Here is a 24,138-nt window from a genome sequence, read left to right as displayed (position 1 = left end):
TCCATGCTGACCTGAGCTCTTGCTGAAGTTAATGTCCACACTTCTGTGCGAGATTCAATGTCAAACTCAAGACCAAACAGGTCTGCAGAGGTAGAGAGGGATTTTGGTGACACTTCTGTAAAAGGGAAATATGCAGCATACAAATGTCCAGTCAGTGTAAATACAGAAAAATACAAAACACTTGAACTCCTTTTTAGTTTTAGGGACTGAATCTTCTGTCACATTCACATTCACACTGCCTAACTGCACTGATCCAGCTACCCAGGTGCAAACACTTTGCACTGGTCCCCTGTTGTACTTGGGGAAGCAACCACACACTCTGTGATCCAACATGATGCACAGCTGGACTGTCTGTGTTATACGCCAGGCTGAGAGGAGCACATGCTTTGAGCACACTCTTGTGGCCATGTGCAACCACATCAAAATCAGAGCTGAGAAGGACACAGGACGGCACACAGGCATCTTGGACTGGTTTCTTTCGCAAAGAAGGCCTTAAGCCAGAAGTTATAAAAGAAGTGAACCAAGCACCAGAGGTGACCTACTGCAGAAACATCATTCCTTGACCCTGGTATTTGGAAAGAGCTTTTATCAAGAGAAATGCTACATTAAAAACACAGTGCTAAACAGAGCCACCCAGAGAAGCCAGTGGTTACTTTAGTGTTCAAGAGCCTCCACCTCCCTGCTTCCTCCCTCCTCTCCAGAGACACGAAAGAATACATTTGCCTCCTCCTTCTATGTCACCTGAAGTGCTGCATATCTTAGGAAGAAGACAAAATACAACCTTATTCATTTGTCATGATTTAAATACTGTCTGTGCTGGAATGCAAGTTGAAACTCCATCCCATTTCATGGCCAACTTCATGTCATCTTCACAGGCGATTTCTTGTGTGCGCAGAGGAGGCTGACGTAGGGAACCCCAATGAACGCCCATCTTTCACTGGGCCAGAATTTTATGACAGGGCCCTGCTCAGGGATCTCAGAGGCAGCATCGAAGTAAGCAAAGCAGACACAGCCCAGGTACGCCGCAAGGCAAATCAAAATGTGCCTGAGAATAGACACCCACCCCACCCCCCCAAAAAAAAGAGAAAAAATCAGTAACATGACTTCAGTAAAGCAATCAAATATACCACCATGCTTTAAAATCAGTCTGTCCTTCACTTTCTTCACAAGTTCCCCATAGGGTTGCTGTCTGCCCTTTGCATGCAGGCTGTTGTGTTAAAAGGCAAAGGAATTTGGCAGAAAATAAACCCCCTTGCATTCCAGCTTGTCCTCGAATATCAGAGGGACTGGGGGCAGCTGGGCTTAGATTCTGAGTGACACCCAACTTGGCTCTGTGAGTCCTGTCACATCCAGTATCAGTGTAGCAGTGCTCAATGAACCTATCATGGCAACATGTAGAAGTGCGGTCACGTTCACAAGAGCTCACACGGCTAGATTAATGGCAGTGCAGTTTACTGGAGCAGCAACAGATACACAAGTTCTACGGATTGCTGGTGATAAATTCACTGTCTGCAAAGCACGTGCAAATTTCAAATAAGAACAATACAGCCTGGCTATAAAACACATTAAGTTATAACAGCATCTCTATAGAGATGTTAAGTTTCCCGGGGAGCATTCAGTGTAATCAAGTGCTCAAGTCTTACCCAAAGGTGTCCCTATGGGTGGGAAGACAGGCTGAGCCTGTCAACTGATCCCAAAAGTCTAAGATGGTCTGTGACTTGTCATCGATGATATCTTCCCTAACATCCTTCTCTCTCGAACTACTTTTAGACTATTTTTTACTCTTCACGTGAAGACTGAGTGACTCTAGTCATACATACCTTTACTACAACAGGCCTAAAATTTCCTCACTTTGTTTAAAGGTACAGACTAGAAAAATTCAGAGTGCAGGTTCCATGAGGGGTGGTCACGCCTGGGAAGCAGGTAGCTTTAGGGATGGAGGTGTTTTTGGTATTACCATGGGATTATAATAAGCCAAGTTCACTTCAGGACACGAGTTTGTCAAAACGTTGACAACTCTGTTGGCCTAGGATAGCAACTATGCAGCTTATCAGTTCCATAGTATCATCAAGTTCCCATCTTGGTACCACAGAGCCTGGCTGCGTTGCCTCCACTCTGCTCCACCCTCTGTGTTACTTCTCTTAAAGTCAGCACACCAAGCTCCCCTGGTGTTGCCAACATCCAAGATTGCAGGTTATGTTGCCTAGGGAATTACCATGGAACAAATTTGTTGCATATCAGCTGAACTGGACCCTGGAAACTCCCTCATCGCTGTATAGGGGAAAGTATCTCAATAAGTTGCCCCAGTAATTACTCCACGCAGGCAAAGAATACAGAGAATAAGGAAAACTACAAAACCATAGCTTATCCTTGTCTAAACCGGCTGCAGCTTTCTGGCCTCTCAGTACCTGACAGATTTGTGCAGAAGTGCTGAGATACGGCACCTTGAATTACAGAGCGCAATTTGGTGGATGGTAAAAGAGAAAAGGCATCAAAGCCCTTCACTGCTCCCCGACTTCACCCTCAGTTGTTAACAGCGGAAGTTTAAGCTTTCACAGGCACTGCTTCAGTTCAGCAGTGCTGTGGGATTTTTAGTAACCAGTAGGGCAAGGAACTCAGTCACAATTAATTAACTTAGTGTATAAAGAATCTGATCAGGCCAAAGAGACTCCTAAATCTGCCACCTACGGCAGCACGAGACTTGCTCTGGGCTTACAATCTTACCAGTAATTCTGTCTAACACTCCCCAGAAATAGCCACCAGGCAGCACAGAAGGGCAATGTCGTGAGGACATACCATACTTGAATCAAATTGTGGATTTTATACACAACACTTACCATACACAATGCAAATAGGGGAAGTTAAATGAGGACCAGATCTCACAAAATGCTTTGTCACTGATCCAGCAGAAAACTGCTAGCATCCACCAAAGGCCTGAAAAGAGACCCAGTTTGTACACACGCAGGTTTTCACACCTGAGGAGAAAACCACAAAAAAGCTGTTATAAAACAAAACAAAATTTGCTTTGTAATGGCAGCTTGATGCTTTTTGGCTGTACATATTTTAGGGCAGGATTCACAGCCCCAGGCACACATCTTTATAATTGTTCCACCAAAACGTCCTTATAGAGGAACTTTACTTAAAATGAATATGGCTTAGATGCAAGGCAGAGGTGAGGTGACAAAACAAACCTTTTAATCAGTAGCTGTGTTTTGCGAATTGTCTTAAAGACCAATGTACAAATGATGGGCAAACATCAAAGTGTTCCCAAATCTAGGGACAGGTATCTAGGACAACTAATGATTAGTCATACAAGCTGTCTGGTAACAACCAGCCATGCAGCAAGTGCTCAGATTTGTTCATATCTGTCACTATACAAAGACTGGTAAAAAAACGAACTGGATAAGGATTTTTTTACTTGGTTAGTTGATTTTTTTCCCCCCTAGAAGTTAGTACTGTACAATGTAAGAGTTCCAGAGAACTTCTAAGATGGGAGCCTCTAGCCAAAGGAGCATGCTTTAGTAGATGGCACAGGCATCCACATCTCAGAAAGAATTCCTCTTGTTGGCTGAGCCGCAGTTCTCTCCCTGCACAAGTAACCTGACTTATTCATATAGCGGTACACCAGAGAGAAAGAGAGTACAAAATTTTGCTGTGGTCACATGCAGTGTGGTCTGCAGTTGACCACCACTTAATACAACAGCAGATGCCAGGATACTTGCATAGCATTACTTGTGTTGTGGGTCTACTCAAAACCTCACAATTTTATTTCCCTGTATGATGCTTTGTTCTTTTCCACATCTTGGAACTATTCTAACAACTGTGCAGCTTTGCTCAAAAGAGTAAAATCAGGAAAAAAGGAGGCATCAACATAATCTTCAGGTCCCAAAATGCTATTAGAGTCAATAATTTGCTGTCTACCTACACTTGCTATTTCGGGGTTAGGCCTCTTGGTGCCAGTAGATGCAGCTCTACTGTTACTGATATGTATAAAACAAAGCTAGACCAAGATGTGACCAGCCCTATGTTGCCAAGGGAAGGCATAGCTCAGCTCCTCTGCCCTCTGCAATAACAAAGCTATGATCTGGGATTCTCCACTCTTGTCTTTTTTTGTTCTTGTTGTTGTTAAACTCTTGGTGAATTCCCGAGAGATCCGAGAAACATTCAGAGCTCTTGGACAATTCTTGCTTCATCAAACCACTCTTCTCAGGTCACTTGACCTCCAAAAGCACTCCCAAAGCTACTACTCAGATGACAGAATAATTTGTTTGAGCGACATCTCAAGAATAAACCAATAAGCTAAATCTCTAGCCGGTGTAACAAGGAATACTCAGTCTTCATTAGGCTTACAGGCCCGTCTTCTCCTTCTACATCCTAGAACAAAAACAAGTCAATGCCAAGCACCCCACAATCCATTCCTCTGTCCCAAGGTCTTCAAGGGGGATGCTTCAAGGTCTTCTCCTCTAATTCATGCTCATTTTCTAAGTCTTACACCTCTGCCAAAAAGTTATTGGGAATGTCTCCAAGCCTCCTCCTGCCCAACAGATCACTAGCCAACCCTTCTCTCTGCTCCAATCCAATCACCCCAGCAGACTTGACACTGAATCACCAGTCTTCTTCCACACAATTCTTGGGCTCACTCTCTGCATCTGGAAGGTGAGCAATGCCTGCCAAACAGGTCCTTTAAAGTGAAACTTCATGTTGTGATGCTCAGAAGCAATTAAAATGTGTATCCCTGGAGGACAGAGCTACAACAGCCAAACACATCTTTATGTGTGCACTGCAGTAACATTTACGGTCCCTGATCGCCTTCATACATGACTATACTTGACAACTGACTAGCACAGTGCAGCACAGACTAGAAAGCTATTTGGTCCTTCTGTCTTCCACACAAAATACTTGTCAGCCTGAAACCTGTTGTTCTCATTTGATACATTCACAGAATTCTAATTTTTCCAACATTTACCACTAACTGTCTCCACAGCCACACACAGCCTACAAGCCACAGGCTACCCTGCTTTCACTGTCAGTGAAGCAGCAATGCCAGCTCTGTTCCCAAATTAAAATTTACCACTACACCCTCCTGCACGTGTGAGATGATCTCCAGCTACTCAGTTGGAGAAAGACAGGGCCAGAGAATGGCTGCTGCCTCTCTGCGGTGGAAAAGCAGAACTGCCACTGGTACAGGAGCTTTGCTAAGGGAGCCTAGCTAAGCATTCAGGAAAACTAAAAACGTACAGAGTGCTCAGTCCAGGAACACTTTTCTGAATTTATTGCAGGAGCAGCAGTATATTGAGCTCTCGTGTACTGCAAGCTAAAGAATTCGTACAGTTTTCCCTGTAGGAAATCTTATTCACTCCTGAAATGCTATTTCAGTTGACATTTTAACAGGTACTTGGGATTAAACTCCTAAGGCTGAGCAGAAGGCACCTTTATAACTACTGGATTACTGACAGGAAAGCTACCAACCGCCTAATCTTGTTGACAGAGGATTTTCTCCAGTGTCCTTTGCACAAGTTGGGTTTAGGATCTGGCATTTCTTTTTTAAGCCATATATAAATAATGTCACATTCAAAATCATCACACCTATCTTTATTATCCAAAAAAGTGCTTTAACTACCAGCTAAACTGTAAATGAAAGATATCATAATAAAGATACAAGAAAGATATCACAATAATTGTTTTTATAACAAAAACACCTATGTGACTGCCACAAAAAAATAATACTACACGTAATATATAAACCAAAAGGGCTCTTTTTCTTAGGCTTCAGTCCTCCATTTGGCAAACCACCGAGACAGACAGAAGAGATACAGCTTGCTCAAGACGGCTTCATGACTGTCCGTGCTGCATACTCTAAAAAAGGGTCGTTTCTCTGAAATAGTGACTTTACATTTAAAAAGGCTACAAGGAGCACAAAGAAAATAAAGGGTAAGGAGATTTTTCAGTTGCCTATCAAGCTCCAGAGCACTGCTACAGAATTCTTCCTCACACTCTTTTAAGAGATAGCCCAGTAAGAAATACACCCAAGATCCGGGTTTATTTATCAATATTTATTTATCAATAAAACTATACTGGCAAATCCTCCTCATTTTGGGGGATTCACGCTTCTATCAAATGGCTAGACAGCATCGGCTCCTTCATAACAGAAGAGGGAAAATCATTGTTGGCCAAAAAACACCACTCTATTAAGCATACCAGGCTTAACTCTCCCCCATTAATGCTAAGGCAGATTTACAGTCTTCAGTGAGACAAACAACTGTTTCTAAGAGCAAGATGCTAAACTGTGTACCTAAGCAAATACATGCATGCATCGATTTTGTACATTTGACAGATAAAACTAGATTGCTGCGATGGGCACTTGTGCATTCTGACAGAGGAAGGGGTGTGGGTTTGGGTTGTTTTTTGGGGGGGGGGTGGGGTGGTGTGGTGTTTGTTGTTTTTTGTTTGCTTGATTGGTTTGGTTTTTTTATTTTTGAGAACATGGATGCGTTCCTGGACTTGTCTGAAGGACATAAACAAACATGTCCAACTGCATCCCATTTAAGATAAGAGTCTTGGCCTCAAACATCCACCTCCTTTAGTCAGTGATCATGCTTGTCAATATCTGCCTAGTTTGAATATCAAGAGGAGGGGACAATTAACCCGCATGGTTCAAAGACTTCAAGGCTGCAAAGCAAAACCGAAAGCTTACTTAAAGAAACTTTTGCAACACTAGATCAGCCATAGAAACGATATAGATTGTAATGATTGGTTTGCCCAGTACCACCATCAGGTACTGCAATTTATTTTTACAAACTTAAGTCTAGATGCTGCAGGGTGTACTGCAAAAGAATAGTCTAAGGCAGAGAGAGTCAAGCACAACAAGGAGAGCACAGCCCACTGATCTGTGCAATACTCCTAGGTTTACTGTGATCACCCATCATAGTTCTCAGTTCCTGCAGTGACTGTGCTTTGGATGGGCTGAGGACATGGGCATGAGGAGACAAGGGACTGCAAAGCTTCCTACATGTCACTGCTTTTACCACAATGAGGAGATGTAATGCAAATACCTCCTGGAAACTAGCAAGAGACATGGACCCAACCCATTTCTTTTCATTTCTCAATAGACACGGGCACTGATCATTCAAACCACCACTGAAACAGAACCTGTCAGCTGAGGGCCTAAAAGAGCTGTTCGCACTGCTGTGTGCAGATCTGTGACATGCTCCTACCCTACTCTGGTCTGAAAGACACTGGACCCCACAAAGCTTGCATCTCATTTGCACCTTTTGCCTACACAATTCACAGCGTTCTCAGCTTAACACAAACATCAGTTATTTAAATACCAGTTTTGCAAACACTGGTGTGCCCCAGCCATTTGCCATCCGAGGGACTGGGCTGGTACATACTTCCAGCAGCTTGATCTTCCAATGTCATGGCACCCCCAACAAAACATACCAGCTTTTCTTCAAACCAGTGCAAGTTGCTGGATGTCAACTAACTGCTTGATTCATTTTGACACAGGTATCTCCCTTTATACCCTAAGGAATATTTTAGACCATCAACTAGCCTAACCTTTTAGTCAAGGCAACATGGGAATTATGAACAACCTGTGACAATGAAGCAGGGCTCCCCCACAGCCAGATTTCTAGTAGGAGAATCAAATATGAATGGACAGACCTGAAGCCAGGGTAGACCTTCACTGTTCAAGGCTCAGATGTCAGCTAAGCAACAATATTCTAGCATCTCTCTGCATGTGGAGATAGTTACATGCCTGATGATGACTCACCAAATCATACTAATTTGATGATGCTATAATTTCAATGGTTATTTGGCTTGGACCAGCAAACCAAAGGATCCATATTCAGTTTCTCCATGATATTATCCCCTAGGAGAGCATTTTTTTTTTTTTTGTGAAATGCATGAAGGCATTTATTTGGACAGAAATGAGAATAAAGTTTTACAATTTCTTTGTCTTTCAAGGACAAGTATACATTTAACTACCTTTTGCTCTTTTGATCATCTCAACACTTCCTAGCACACACTCTGCCCTACCAGCTTCGCATTTAAGAACATAATGCTCTTTTGTGACAATATTATCCCCTCATTAAGGACAAACGAGAGGCAGAAAATTCAGTGGTTCTGATTCTTGAGAATTCTGTGCAAGTTTGACACCAGCCTAGAACAGGCATAACAACAGGGAGTTTTGGTCTAACACATCACAAACTTCAGCACGGAACAGAAGACATTACTCTAGAGGCTCTTCTCCTTCCTTCTCCAAATACCTGTTTCAGAGTTACATTCCTACTGCAGACTGCCAGGACTCAGATGTGTAGCCCCCTACTGACGGTGGTAGTAGGGAATGGGAGAATCAAAGGCATTTTAAACAATACTTAGATTATTTTTTCTCCCGCAAAATAGGATGAGATGACTCCTCTCCTCTGGGTTTAGAAGAATATATCTCATTTAAATCTCCTAGGGATCAGCATAGCTTAAAATAAAGCCTTTAATTATTTGCCTTTTACACTTAGGAAATCATCAGAAAAATATCATCCCAATGCACAATTAAGAGGACCATATGTCACTTTAGGCCCCTTTTTAATCACCAATTCAAGAGAAGATTTATCTGTGACCTTAATTCTCTCTCAGGGAAGGGAAACTCCACACATTTTACTAAGATACGACCTTTCAGAAGGAGTTTTAAAAAGCAAGTATCTGTAGGCATACCAATTCCAAGAGTTGACACAACACTATTGAAACTTACAAGACACCAGCTAGTCGTCCTTTTAAGTTTCTCTGGAGCTCATGTCTGGAAAACTTGGACGTAGAGAATTCACATAAATTACCCAGTGCCACAACCAGATCTCCATTTGCCCTGTCAGTAGTTCCTTGGTGCTTTCATCAAAATGAGACACCTCCACCAACATTCTTGAACTACAGAACTTCTCATCTACAACCAGCTTGCATGCCGTTTCCTGAGTTTGACCACAGGAACAAATGCTGCTCAGCAGGATATCTAATGAGAAAAGACTCAGGAACACCTTTACAAACCATTGTTAGCAGAGGCTACCACTGTATAGAGAAGCAGTGGCAGAATAGGGTAAGGTAGCAAACAGGAGAATCTCTGTTCTAACAGGAGCAGACAGAATGCAGACATTTGGTCCTGGTCTTATTTCTTTTGATGGATGTTTACATATGCAATACGTAAAATCCAACATAAGTTGTAAAATCCTTCTCAAGGCACTGGAGAAAAGGGGGAAAGGACAAGTTTGTATGCTGGTACTCGTCTGGTCCTTTTTGCAGCACGTGAAGAGATGCAAAAAAAAAAAGTCTCTGGACAGCTGCTGGTATCCCTATCATGGTAGGGCTCTTTAACAAAAACGCTAATATCAGAAGCATTTTCTTCCCTATCTGCACTCTGGTTTTATGGTTTCTGAGGCCCTGTCTGATAGCTATTCTCTACAACCTAGTGATTAACCTTACCTTCATCAGTCTGATACCATCATATTATCCATGTCAGATGACAAAGTGGTGTAAGAATCACAGCACAGCTTCAAGAGCCGGACCAACTTCCACACATGCTTGGGCTTTGCTCCCCATTCCCTCTAGTACCCATGCTGTGATCAGGCGATTACCTCACCCTTATACAGCCTATACAGCAGAAATGCCATCAGTCAGTAGAGTGAAACCCTTGCTCAAATTCCACAACAAACAAACAAATTTGAGTTAGATCAGGTTGCAGCAAGAGATATGTCACAAGAAGGCAGGCAGTATCTGACCTAGTAAAACCGCCTAGGAAAAAAAAAAAAATCTGTGCCAAAAATATCTGAACCGGCAGACCAAGTTTATACCAGATCTGCACTTGCATGTGGGAGAAGAATTTCTGATCTGCTATCACAAGCACTGAAGATCTAGTGCATCATCACATGGTGGTGTGGCCCACAGATCTCAGAAGGCAAGGCTGTGTTCAGGAGAAATGTACTCACCTCTTCAACTCAGCGATGAGCAAAGCTGTGCAGGGAACACCCAGAGTCATTAGCGAGATGTTGTTGATGGCAGGCTTAATGAAGGCGAGGCAGGTAGTAACTCCAGACAGGACACCCACAGCAGCTTTAAATCGGCTCCTGAGTAGGTTTTTTTGGTGGAGAAAAACTGCTTTTAATTCAAAACTTTTAATTACTAAACCAAGAAATCTTAGAATTATTTAATAATGCAACGACATTTCGGTTTCTCTAGGCGTATTCAGAAGGTGCAACAACAATGTGCATAAAATGGATGCGGATCTTGCACAAATTTGCATGTGCATGCAGAGTTAATCATACATACAAATCTTTGCTGGACTGTGGTCTTCTGAAGTGGCCATCTGTATGTATACGCACGCATGCACACATACACTAATCACTGGTTTCAAAATCTGAAGGCCACACTACAATCTTCCTCCTCCCATCATAAGTCAGGAACAAGTCCATCCCTGCATGCAGCACTCTACTTCCTCAAAGCAGTGTTGTGTCATCATTCTTCATGCTTTTATCATGGATTTTTAGGATATTTTGTTACCGTTAACAGCCCAACATCTAATGCCCCAACATCTGGAGTCATGTTACAGTCTGTTTTATTTTCCTTTATCTCTTTCAAGCGCTAAAGATAGTGAAAACTACAAGGTAAGTAAAAACATTTCTTTTAACCGAATTCAACAGTAGGTGAGGGATTCCCACACTTTTTAAAGATCACAGTTTGGTACATTCTTAGCATAAATGAAATCACAATTGGGTCCTATAGAGACAGCCTGACACCATCTAAATTAAACGTATGTTAACTGTTTAAACTTCAAGTTTGGACTTCAAACAACCCATTTCCAGCCTGTGACAGCAGTATGGCAGACGATCATCACGCTGCCCTTCAGCTGCTAGCCCACAGCTTTCTAAAACTAGTTGCTGTCCAAGGAAAGCTCTTCTGTCCTTACTTCTATGTCTGAAGTAGGGTCTCAGTATACTTGTGCAGCACCATTCCCTGGACGCAAGTGTCATCACCTTCACCTTGCTCATTCTATCTGCCTTTTGCTTTAAAGTTTTTCTTTCTACTGGAAGGCAACAAGTTACTTAAGTAGGAAGTTCTGATCTGATGTGAATGCCTTAACAACTAAAGACACCACAAATCAGTCATGGCAGACAATAAGAAGCATTGAAAATCTGGAGTGTGATGATGATGAAGGCAGTGAAGACCACAACAGTGAGCACAAGGTAGATACAGTATGAGAGGATTAGTTAGGCAAAGCAAAAAAATGCAAAAATATAAACCAAACCTGTTCTGGGTTAGGGTTTGTTGCACAGTATGTCTTTCCTCTGAACACTTCAGAAAGGAATCAAGACCTTAACATAGAACTGTCTTGACAGATTCTCAGGAAGAAGTGTCCTGAGAAATTTTGGATAGGGGACATCCTTCACCCCATCTCAGTATGTTACTGAATCAGTTATAACCTGAAAGATTATGATTTATAGTTATAACACCAAGTTCAACAGAAACAGTATTTCACCCAAAAAGCATCACTTTTCCATGCAAAAAGGATACAGTTTAACCTCTCGGCCCATGCTATGAACATACCCAGCACACTACCAGAAGACAAGTGACAGATGACATGTAGCAATCCCCTTAGGCTTCAGAGGAACAATTTACATGCAGTCACAGAAATTCTTCAAAACGCTGAACTTGAACTAAATGTCTAAAAGTTATGTCATCGAACAAAACATCCCTTGTTAAGCTGGTGGTGTCCCGTAATAGCGCTGTGTTGCAATATGCAGAAGTACTAAATTGACACCAACATGGCAAAGCCATTAGAGGCATAGGCTGCACAGTCATTCAAGATGCACTTTTCTCACTGCAGGCTGTTTTGAGGAATGGTCAGTCTAGGCACCAACCTTCTCTCCCCCCAGCCCCAGCAACTTCTAATCAGGCATATGATAAGGAAAAAAAAAAAAAAAAACCCACAAAAAAAACCCAGATAGTAACAGCGTAAGAAGGCAAGAGACAGCAGCCTTAGCAATTTTCAGAGAGAACAACACTGGTGCTGCAATTCAAACCCCTCCATTTCCTCAACTTCTTTACTGCATAAAAGAGCAATGCGTGCAATTTTTTTAAGGAGGGACAAACCACAACTAGATTCTCTAAACGGACAAGAATGTGCTTTTTTTAATCCTGAAAGGAAAAAAATTCCTTTTACAACAACAACAGGCTTCTAAGTGAACACTTAGCCTTTGAATACTTAAACACCATCCTTAACCACTGTCTTAAGCATTCAAATGAAAATTCAGCTTTCACATGTACGCTTCAGGATGTACAAAATGAAGAGAGAAAGAGGTTTCTCTCATTTTATTTTAGCCGCAACTTACATAAACTATTAACATAAAGGTCTCCCTAGAATCAACAAGAACAACCCACCTCATCTTAAGATCTGAAGTTACAGGGTGTAAACCCCACCATCAGCAACTGCAGACTCAGGAATTCTGAACAAAATGGGCTGAGATACAAGCAACAGGAAGAGAATGGAGTGAGAAAAGACAGCCGGTGGCACTGGTAAGGCTGGATGGTAACTCAGTGCCATTACATGCAGGTTCAGGTGTTAGCATAAGAATTTTCAAGAAACATGAAAGAGTACATGTATGATTGCGTGATTACCTGTCATTCCGAAAAACTCTGGGCAGGTATCTCCTAGGGAACCACATGGCAAGAGCACACATCAGGACCCAGAGAATAGCCAGCTCATCCAGCATCTGGCCCAGGAAACTGAGGGTGGCATGAAAGTAAACAGATCCAATTCCTGGAAGAATCAATCAAATGGCAATATGAATAGCTGCAGTACTATATAGACCAAAACACACCGCTTGTGTTCAGAGCTTCATAGCAAACGGTGGATACCATTTGGTCTAGAAAAGGTTAAAAAAAAAAAGAAAATTGGAAAACAAACAAATGCCAGCTTTCCTAAGAAGCCAATCCAAATCATCACCACCTCATTAACTACAAAGTAAACACATTACAAAAGCAGCAGCTAAAGATGCCAGGTCCTACCAGAAAAGCAGATGTAAGTGAAAAAACATCAGGTAGTAAAGTTAAATGTGAAATCAATTAAGAAATAAAAGCCAAATGCTGCTTCTGAATTTTCTCTGTAGCACAAGAATGGGAAAGACAAAGATGAAAACCAGCATCTGATGACTACTCCATGATACAGGTTTACAAGTGGAAAGGGTCACACTGCCCCACAGGGCTCTGATTATCCATATGAAAACGCTGAAGAATCTCATATCTACAAAACAGTTAAGCCTTCGGGCCTTCTTGCTACAACGCAAAACCTGTTACCCTCTTCAGTTGTGCTGGGCACTTTCAGCTCTCATTTAAGCAACAACAGAGGAAGGAGCGTCAGCACTGCTGCAGAGTAAGCCCAGACATAAACAAAAGAAGTTATGAAAAGGAAGGATAGGAAGGGAACAGAACTGAGGCCAAAGTTCCCACCAACCTCAAACTGCAAGAGGCATTTTCCTTTCAGAAACTACTTCAGCTTCAAGCAGTTACAAGCAAACTCCTCCATAGATGTCAGAATGGCTTTGTTTTGCAAAACAATAAAGCATGAGCAGGAAAAACTAATTTCCTCTCTCAGTTCATGTGTGAGCAGGCAAACAGAGACTAACCAACTTACCAACCACAACTAGCAGAGTCCATATTAAATATATTCCACTGTTGAAGCAGGTTGCATATTGACGGAACAAGCACATACATATGGGTGGTAAAACAAAAAACAAGACGTTGCTTATCTAGGGGAAAAAAAAATAGTATCACAAGGATAGAAAATAAACAAACCTTAAATATTCATAGTCTGCCTAAGACATCTATAAAAACATTGTGTCACCCAGTGAAGTCCTGGCTCAACAAATCATGGCCTTCAGTTTTGGCCAAAGCCAAAGCTGAGCTGCTTTTGCAAAGCATCAACTTGTTTAATACCACTGAACTAACAAGAGTATAAAAACTTCAAGCAATGTAAAATGTGGCTAGTCACATCTTTAAATTACCTTTCCAGCCTATTCCCAGAGGAATTTCATTGAGAGTCTGCAAATACTCCAGACTGTTGCAATTCAGGAAACCTGCAAGAGCAAGTAGCTGAGGAACAGGACATCCTGACAAGTGATCTATCCTATCAATGGCTGTCAAGCCTAGCATGGAAAAAGCACTAGAAGTACTGGCACTAGACAGGGCTAGTCAAGCTTTGTGGAAGTCAAGTCACTGAGCAACAGCTATTGTCTGGAAGGTCTGAAATACAAAGCTAAGCTACAAGATTTAGAGCCCTTTTTGTGCAGGTTAAAGAGAGCCTGAAGTTGTGAATCCTTTTACACTTCATTTTTTCTCTTGGTTCTCCATTACAGATACAACTGAATATGATTAAAAACTAGTTATAGGAAGGTGAAAAGGCTGGTAATTCAGTCCATTGTTCAACTCTTAAATTTAAAAAAGCTAGCAAAGACATATTTCCTCTTGCTTACCAACAGTCCAAAGCTCGATCCTCTAGTTAAAGGCTGAAAATACTTTACTGGCAATTAGCAGGAGCTGTCACTGTAGTGATCACTTGGTTCTCCCTAGAAGAAGCTACCAGTGCTGTGGGCTGGCCGTGGCATTATAACTGAGCTGTTATGGAAAGACTCCGCTGCTGCTTCACAACGGGACAGGGGACAAGATGAGTTCCCCAACCTCAGCTTCCTCATGTCCCCCTACCTAGCCCAAGCACAAGAGAAAATCATCCACACAACATTCCCTTAAAGCAGACATAAAAACCAACGCTGGAATGAGAGCACTCCTATGGGACAGATCCCTGCTTCGCAGAGACTTACTAACTTCTTCTGACATTAATGAAAATCTAGTGGAGAAAAGACTCAAGACTGACATATGAAGAAGGCATTCGTTTGTTCAGCTACTGTTGTCCACCACTCAAAGCGGCCTGAGAAGAGAACTTATGATGACTAGAATTAACATTTGCAAGGCTCACCAACCTACGTGAGCATTCAAAATGACAACCATTACACAGTTTCTCAGCACCATCTACACTTGCTTGACACCTTCCCTTACTGTAAAGGTACATCCTTACAGACGAGCCGTGTTTCCTTCCAAAGTCTTGGCTTTTAGATTTCATCCAAATACTTGGAAAGAGCTATCACCCACACAGTTTATAGCTGCAAATACTATGCAATGACAACAGCACCCTGGTAACAGCACACAGCCCAAGCAAAGATTTGCTAATGCAGAGAGCTCCTTGCAGTGAGGCCACAACACCGACCACTCTGCCTAGGAGCAAGATGACAAAGGAAACACGCCTACTTACCACACCTGTAGCAATGCAGGTTTATACTAGTGATTAAATGACAAGGGAATGGTTCTGCCCTACAATAGTGCTCTTCTGGCACCGACCTCCCATTCATGCTAAGGTCCTGCCTGCAAATGCAAGAAAATCCTTGCAACCTGGAGCTTGGCCATGACTTGTACTCTTTGCAGTGGCCACCAATAGGATTTCCTAGTATGATAAAAGTTGAAATAATTTTAGGACTGAAATTCTTTTCTATTAAGCTTACAAAAAATGTGATAATAACATATCTTTCTCATGCAATAGCTTAGTCCTGTTTCCCATATTCCACAGATAATCTTTTCCACAAGTTATATGCAAATCAGGACTCTAGAACATTTTCTGAAACACATTGCTTAAGTTCACTTAGTTTCAATTTCAGTGACAACTAGATCCACACTAGAACTGACCTGGTGGTTTTCACTCTCTGATATCAGCCTCAATCCCTACAAGGACCACACCCTTCTATATACTGCAACTATTAACACCACCCTTTCCAAGCAGTGCACCTATCCATTTGGCTCTGTTTTCAGAAAGTATCTTACACATACGATTTTTTTACATAACACACAATGGCCTGCATGGTTTGATAATGTGCAATTCAAATGCTGACACAGTTAAGATTAGTGCAATAATTAGTAACAGAACTTCCTTTGGGATCTGCAAAAGGCAACAATTAAAAGTTACTGGAAAAAAGGTAAGCAGTCCATTAGCAACATACAATTCTGGACCTTTAGTTTTAATTTCCAACTCCTTAACTGTATGAAAGGAATACAGGACCTGGGCCACAGACAGAATGCCAGTGGTTTGCTCAGATCAGGACTACATAACTACACTCACATCTGGCCACAGTCCTGACGGACGATGTTTCCTGCAGTTCTACCAAAACTCAAGAATTCTTTACTATCTGGTACATCTCCCAGACAGCAGCTGTAGCATTGAACCCCATGCAACACTTACTGCACTACCTCTTTGTGAGGGGAGTGCAAAAATGGACTAAGTAGCTCTCGGTGAGTTCAGAGGGTTTGTATCTTCTATATCCCGATCCATGAGGATGCCACTCACACAGACTAGAAGACTTTCGTAGTAAAAAAGATGATGTAGAGAGAGTACGAGCATTCTCTCATACCCTTAAGACTATTTGACAGCTTTTTAAAACTTTTATCTCCGTACTACTAAGGAACGGAAGAGAAGGAATAAAAACACTGGCAATTCCCTCTTTAAATGGAATTTTGACAAGAAATATGTATTATGTGCACATCTTAATGCAACATACTGAACTGCAAAGTACTGACTTTACTAGCAACAGAAAAAAAATTACTGTTTTCAGGTGTTTAAAACACAAACAGCAACTTTTTTTGTAAATACTTCTGCACAGGGTAAATTCTTTTGATCATGTGGAGGCATTTGTTTATGTTCTGGAGTAGGGTTGCACTGCATAAGGACACATTACTTTATTCATTTCAGGAAAAACAAAACAAAACTTAGTTTTCCTACAACCATTCTTTCAATTTGACTTGCAAAGTGTTTTGTGGCCTCTATATCAAAAGAGTTAAGACCTGAACACAAAATCACATCAGCATAGCTCACATATGTTTAAAAAATTAGTCTGATCAATTTGTACAAAACCTCTGAACAGATATTCTTGCACTTACTTAATCCTGTTGAGTATTTTGGTTTGCTTTTTAACCAAACCAAGTCAAATTTATGCATAACAGACAAGGATTGAGTCCCACCAGAGTATTTTTAAAAATACGTTTCAGATAGCTGTTCCAGTTTTGTGCTTATATGAATATTGCGTGAGACCTCAACTACAGCTCTGACCTCAGCTGTGACAGTTTAAAATGCGGATTAGCAAGGGTTTAATCTACAGCTTAAAGACCCAGATGCCAGATTCAGGTCTGCTGAAGAGTTCCTCCCAAAACTTCAAGAGGGTTTGAGTCAGTCAGAACTGAACCATCTTAGAAGGAATAAAATTAGACTCCACATTAGGTGCCTGTTAGAGTAGGGCCAAAATTTCCCAACTGTCCTGTAACCATCTGGCTTTCTGGGGACAAAGACACACAACTCCATCAATCCACTGTGAGTCACTGTCTTAAGTTTCAGAAGTTGCTAACACAGAACTCAAACCCTTACAATGACTACTGAAGAGAGGCTAAACACAACTACACTCAAGGTGGCCTCTTTTTTCCTCCCCTTTTGGTGCTCAGTTTGCTGATTTGTACACAGCTGCTGAAACACCATGGGCTTTGGGACTAACTTTTTGCTGTGTCTCTCTGTCAACTTGTCTGGAATCTCAGTTATTGATCTGAACATACCTGCAGCTCCTAGCATTTTGCAAGCTTGTATACCACTGCTGATCAGCTCAGTACAGTCAGAAGGATAAACCATCCTCCTGCATAGCTGGCTCCAAAACACACTTGCTGTCTTCAAGAAATTTGTTTATCCTGACCTTTTCCTCTCTTTGTTTTTGGCTCTTGCACAGTGACATCAGATACAAAGAAAGCAGGCAATTTCCCCACACACACCCTCAAAGTTCTCCAATGGCACAGACCAGCCACTACCCAGACAACTTTGGCTGTAAACTACAAGAAAAACCAAAGGTTAGCAATGCACACACCATGTGCCATGGAATTACTTGCTCTACACATGCAGCACCCCCCACGATACACACTCCAGTGAGTGAAGCCAGACACCTACTTCTTTCTTCCACTGGATGTTAGCAGCCAAAGAAACACAGCTTGAAAGGGAAAGACAGCTCAGAGAAAGATGGAATTTTGGAGGAAAAAAAACCCTAAAAGGCCATTTTAAATTACAAAAGTGGCAAAGCAGAAGCCCCAGCTCCTCATTTGTGCACATGCCACCTGCTGAACAGAAAATAGACAGGGCATTTGCAGGGTTCACTCCTGGACATGTGTTTTTCATAGAACGGCAAACTACCAGAAAGCTTGATGCACTAATTCACTCTGGTGAATCTATTTGCCACTGCAATTCTTTCCATCAACAGCATGTAATGAGTATTGCTCCCCTTCAAAGATGTGTGGCAGAGGGCAGCCTGGCTCTGTTGCTGGGGCTATGCTTTCACAAGTTCTCTCCAGCTGCTGAGAGGTATTGGGATAGCAGGAGAGGGCTCACGGGCAAACCACAGCGTACTGGAAGGAAACAATAATTACATTAGTCCTCTTCCCTCTCCTCCCTTTCTTCAGCTTCTTTCTTAAACAGACATCTCTTCCTCTCCCACAAGTACATTGCTGACTTCACCCTGCAACTTCACAGCAAACTGCTCTTGAAAGCTTTGCCTCCTTAGAGCTAAACCTATCTGGATGAAACTCAGTTTTGTCTTTGAGCACTAAGGTGGTTTTGCTCCTTGATCCACCACTGCCTTGCACGCTCTCCAGCGGCTCACACCTGTGCAAACGGATGCAGGCAACTCAACACTAAAACTTCTGCGGCCGCCACAAGGCTCGACACAGATGAGGAGGGGCCCTGCTGCACGCTACTTACCGAACAGCTTGCCCCCTCTAAACCTCCCGATTCTATAATCACACCACCAAACCGCTCATTTTTCTTGAATTCTAGGCGTAGCAGGAGAACGAAGCAGGCAGAGACAGAAGGGCATTCTGCAATCCCATCAAAAACCTGTACGAGACGGACCCGGTAGGCAGCAGGAGCCCCCGGGGCTCCAGCAGGACCGCCCGCCTGCCGGCCCGCCACCGCACGCTCGCCCATCCGCCGCTCTGCAGCCGGGGCAGCCGCCGAGTGCGGCCGGCAGCGGTCCCCTCGCACGGGGGAGCGCCCCGCCATCGACCCTCCGTCCCCCGGCGCCGAGGCGGCCGCCGCTCCCGCCACGCACCGTGTTGTAGAACTCGGCGATGGCGGGCACGATGGTGTAGTTGTCCTCGCACCAGTCCACCTCCGAGCTGCCGGCCCGCAGCTGGTCCCACCACATCAGCGCGCCCATGACTCCCGCCCGCCCGGCCGCCGCCGCTCCAGCCCGGCGCTGCGGGGCCACGGCCCCGCCCGCCCTCACTCCCTCTGCCGGCCGCCTCCCGCCGCGTCGGGGGCCTGCGTGAGGGGCGGGGCGCCCCCTCGCCCGGGCGCCCCCGTGGCGGGGCTCTACCCGCTGCCTGCCCGGGGGCAGTCGGGGCAGCAAATGGCAGCGACCGGGGCTTCCGCAGGGGACGCGCCGTCCGCCCGGGGGCAGCCCTGCAAGCCAGGCGGACTGAAGCGCTTCTCCGTTCCCCCGGCGGCCCCGCGGAGCCACCTTCCCCACACAGGTGTCCCGCCCGCCCCGCTCCCTCCTTTGCACGCCCTAAAGGTGCTTCCCCAAACAGTCTGATGGAAACGAGTGGCAGCTTCCCGCAGGCCCCTCTACGGCAGGCGGCAGCGCGCTGCACGTCCTGCGAAGCGCGAAGGGGCTCACGGGGGCTGTACTGGGGACCGTCGCTCCCGGGATAACAGCGCCGCGCGCCCAGCTGCACCCCCACCTGCCAGCCCCGCGCCCGCCGCACCCCGCGGAGAAGGGACGCGCTCCACCGCCCACAGACAGAGCCGGGCCCTCCCCGCCACGCCCCTTGGCTGGCGGAGCCTTGCTCGCCATTGGGCAGCCCCGATCACGCGGGGCACGGAGGGGGAGTGCTGCTCTCGCGAGAGTTGGCGGGTGTATGTGGGGGCTGCGAGCGGAAGTGCGGCCTTTTCTCGCGACGAGGCGGCGCAGCGAGGATGAAGGTGGGGTTGCGGGGGGGGGGTGACGGGGCCGCGGCGGGGAGGGCTCGGGTTCCCATGGCACAAATGGTTCCGGTGCTGTGTGCGGGGCCGTTGGTGGCGGTCGATGGTCACTAGTGGTGGGGCTGGAGTGCTGCTGTGAGGCGGATGAGAGCGGATTGTGGATGGGTGTGAGATGGCGGCCGCGTGGGCCCCGTTCCCTCAGTAGGATCTCTGCTGTCACCGCGTCATGAAGCTCCGGCTGCCGGTCGTTCCGCCGCTTAGAATGCCTGTTGCGAGGGCGAGGCTTGCGCTGCCGGTACCCGGGTCTAGGAGGGAGGCACCGTGTACAGCACAGGTTCCTGGTGCTCATACCTTGATGTACTTAATCGCAGTCTGCGTGAAGGTGTTCTAGCTCCAGCTGTGGTGAAGTCAGTCTTTTGTGTAACTGGACAAATAATACAGCCCAGTGTGGCCCTGGACAGGCTTGCCTGGCTCTCCCAAGTCTAATTTTTTTCCCTTTCTCTTCTGTTAGCTGAACATCTCTTTTCCAGCCACTGGCTGCCAGAAACTCATTGAAGTGGATGATGAGCGGAAGCTGAGAACATTCTATGAGAAGCGAATGGCCACGGAGGTCGCGGCTGATTCTCTTGGTGAGGAATGGAAGGTAAGTGTAGAAGGGTGTGTCAGAGCTGTATTCGAGGAGCTTAACTAACAAAATTTCTTCAGTATGCAGTTGCCACACTGCACTACAGTAACTGACAGAATTCAGTCTGGTGTAGCTTAAATGAAGCTTTGTATAGATAGGAATTTAATTTTTGAATCTGTATTTTAAGATGAGTAAATGTAAATTCTGGTATACAGAGGTATTTTTCACATCTGTTAAGTAAAATTCCTGAACTATTGGAGTGGTGGTGGCTGAAGAAGTTGTTTGCATCACAGGCATAGTTTTGAACAGTGTGTTGTGACAGCCACCACTTTTCATTGAAGGAATAGAGACATGTGAGCAACTAGAAAGTGTATTTTTGTGTTTTCGTAGGGCTATGTTGTCCGGATAAGTGGTGGCAATGACAAGCAAGGCTTCCCCATGAAGCAAGGTGTCCTGACCCATGGACGTGTCCGCCTTCTGCTGAGCAAGGGCCACTCCTGCTATCGCCCCAGAAGGACTGGAGAGAGAAAACGCAAATCTGTTCGTGGTTGCATCGTTGATGCCAACTTGAGTGTTTTGAACTTGGTCATAGTGAAAAAAGGTAAGAGTCTGGATGAAGCAAGCAATAGGTAGAAGGAGGCACCTGGAAGGAGCCCTCTTGCTAGTGCGGGGAGGTTCTGTAGAATGCAAATGCTGTTCCCAGATTAGAGTGTAAATGTGTCTTTAAATTCCCTCTGAGCATTGCATTCTTGTCACTCTAAAACTGGACACTGAAACAATTCTGTTGCTGCCAGCAATCTGATCACATTAAATCAGCAAGGCATACCTAGGGGTGGTGCTACTGGCAGATGAACCCCAAGGATTATTTAGTATTATCTTGAATTTTTATGCATCTTATAATTGAAATTCACTAATGAAGTGGGTGTGCAGTAGATGCAGTATTAATTGGCATGTTTAAACTTACCGTCTCAAAGGTGAAAAGGATATTCCTGGGCTGACAGACACAACTGTGCCCCGTCGTCTTGGTCCCAAGAGGGCTAGCAGAATCCGCAAGCTGTTCAACCTGTCGAAGGAGGATGATGTTCGCCAGTATGTTGTGAGGAAGCCCCTGAACAAAGAGGGTAAGAACTTAAATTTTACAGCTCTTTGGTCTCATGTGATTATCACGTAATATGTAAAAGAGGTCTCCAGCCTACTGCAGTAAATGAAGCACGCTATAGTAGAAAATGTAGGAGTTGGCTGTCATGGTATTTTAAGTCTTGTCAGCTATAACTTATGGGTAAGAACTGGAGTTTCTTGGTTGCCCCATTTCTTTTACCCCTCTTCCCTTTCCATTTACTTTGACACAGTTTGCTTAAATGTTTGATAGACTCTGGAGTGATACTTAACTAATGGTTCTAAGAACAGTAAAAAAAGTAATTGTTAATAAAAGAAGGGTTAAAAATGAGGTGGACTGTTTTTGAAAAGTTTTTATGAGGTGGAGGGAGAGAGCAGTATATAGAGAAGATATTAAGGTTTTTCCCCATTGCTTATGGCAGTCTTCAAAATGAGCTTTTATTGGGAGGGTACTGGTTTTCTTACCACCTGTTTTGAGATTGACATGTCAAGCCTGTGTAGAACTGTGGAGAGCTTTTTAACACTGGAAACAGAATGGCTTGTTCTGAAAGCAAGGGTATGAGTTCCCATGTTCTTTAAAATGTTTCAAGTCTAGGGGGAATTACTTAAGACAGGTGTGCTGAGAAGCTGGTAATTTTCACAAAAGTGCAGGGAATTACAGATGCATTACTTATGCTTCATTGTCGATAAAAAAATTATGAGCATTAAGACTGTTTTGTTACTCTACATCTGACAGTAATTGATCATTTTTCCTGCAAAAACTGTCAAGAGGTTGAACTCTGTAAGTTGCTATAATACGTAGTACACTAAGTAATGTTACTGTAACAGTAAATGGAACTCGCTCTTTGCTAGATGAGGCCTGAGGCCTCTGCCACTTTTTCTGCCGGTAGCAGAAGATAATCTGCCACTTCTGCTGGTCTGTAATGCTTTTTTAGGCAAGAAACCCAGAACCAAGGCCCCCAAGATCCAGCGACTAGTGACCCCTCGAGTTCTGCAACATAAGCGTAGACGCATTGCTCTGAAGAAGCAGCGCACTCAAAAGAATAAGGAGGAAGCGGCAGAATATGCGAAGCTCTTGGCCAAGAGGATGAAGGTGCGTTTGCCTTAGTAACTGCCCTTTGTGGGATACCTTGTGTGCCAGAATCGAGGGATTGGTAAACTTGGCTGTACACTTAGAGCTGCTCTGTACCTAGCCCACATTGCATAGGAATGCCTGAATGCGGGTATAAACATAGCTGGTTTTGTGAGCATTTCAATCCATTTTTGCCAGTCCTACAGTAGCAGAAATTAGCCAGATCAATTAATTTAACTGGGAGCTGATTTTGAAGGAAACAATGAACAGTTGCGGCCTTTTTTGCAGTAGCAATTTTAGTTCAAATGAATTCAGGTTTAACTTTGATGCCCAAGCATTTGAGTGGTTGCATGGAGAAGCAGGATCAAGCAGTTAACCTGGATGGAAGATAACTTGGCAAGAAGCTATTTGTTTGGATGAGTTTGCTCTTGCACCTGAAACAGCAGTGACTGCTGAAGCAATACTATTGGAATATTTGGCACAGTATTTGAGCATTTCATGATTTCCAGACAGAGGAGTAGATAGACTTCTAGTATATTGTGAACTCTGCATTAGTATTTTTACTGTTTGGACACTAGTCTGTATTGTCTAAGGACATGGGTAAGTACAGGTTTGGATAGTTAGAGAATTCTTCTGATCTGTGAAGAAGGGAAATTGCATTTTGCTTTATTGACTTAAGGCATCCATTCTTTCTGGTAGCTTTCTTCAAGTTGCATTTTCTTCCCTAGTTTGCTCCTTTGTAGATGTTTTGAAGTGCTTAATTATGTGCAACATCTCAGCACTCACCTCATGCTGCTTCACTTTTCAGGAAGCCAAGGAGAAACGCCAGGAGCAGATTGCGAAGAGGCGCCGGCTTTCTTCCTTGAGAGCTTCTACATCTAAGTCTGAGTCAAGTCAGAAGTAAAGATGTACGCAATGCTGAAAATAAACCCTTTTTGTGGTTGACTTCAGTACAAGGCTTCCCTGCGTGTGCTGTTACTGGCCATCTCTTAAAATAAGCAGTGGTTTAGACTAACTGCGTCATGCAGACCAAACTGGATTCAGTTCTCCTTTGAGAACTTATTGTTATATATTCAGTGTCTTCAGTGAGAAGTTCCAATTTATAATAACCTTGTCCATGCCTGTTGATTTTTCTACAAGCAGGATTTGCCTGTAATCACATAATCCTGTGTGATGGTTCAGAAGTGTCCACAGGAACTAAACTTCAGCTAATCTTAAGGAGCTGTGGGTAGAGCTCAC

The 24,138-nt window shown here is 43.9% G+C and overlaps 2 protein-coding genes across 2 annotated transcripts; one reads left to right on the top strand and one right to left on the bottom strand.

Moving 5' to 3' along the window:
- Positions 1–806: 806 nt before the first annotated feature.
- ACER2 (alkaline ceramidase 2) lies at positions 807–19,319 on the bottom strand. The gene is made up of 6 exons (XM_086479934.1): positions 19,212–19,319; positions 13,670–13,784; positions 12,655–12,796; positions 9,969–10,106; positions 2,838–2,975; positions 807–1,045 (listed from the first exon to the last, which is right to left on the bottom strand). The coding sequence occupies exons 1-6, from the start codon at positions 19,317–19,319 to the stop codon at positions 859–861; spliced, it is 828 nt and encodes a 275-aa protein (XP_086336060.1). The 3' UTR covers positions 807–858.
- A 707-nt stretch (positions 19,320–20,026) lies between these two features.
- RPS6 (ribosomal protein S6) lies at positions 20,027–23,849 on the top strand. The gene is made up of 6 exons (XM_086478973.1): positions 20,027–20,086; positions 20,598–20,729; positions 21,102–21,312; positions 21,686–21,832; positions 22,763–22,920; positions 23,708–23,849. Exons 1-6 carry the CDS (start codon positions 20,081–20,083, stop codon positions 23,801–23,803), a joined length of 750 nt encoding a protein of 249 aa, XP_086335099.1. The 5' UTR covers positions 20,027–20,080; the 3' UTR covers positions 23,804–23,849.
- The last annotated feature ends 289 nt before the right edge of the window (positions 23,850–24,138 follow it).

The sequence above is a fragment of the Leptosomus discolor genome, chromosome Z (genome assembly GCF_034619465.1).
Source record: "Leptosomus discolor isolate bLepDis1 chromosome Z, bLepDis1.hap2, whole genome shotgun sequence".
Classification (NCBI taxonomy): Eukaryota; Metazoa; Chordata; class Aves; order Leptosomiformes; family Leptosomidae; genus Leptosomus; species Leptosomus discolor.
Note: the sequence above shows the minus strand (reverse complement) of the source record. Positions and strands in the feature narration are given on the sequence as shown.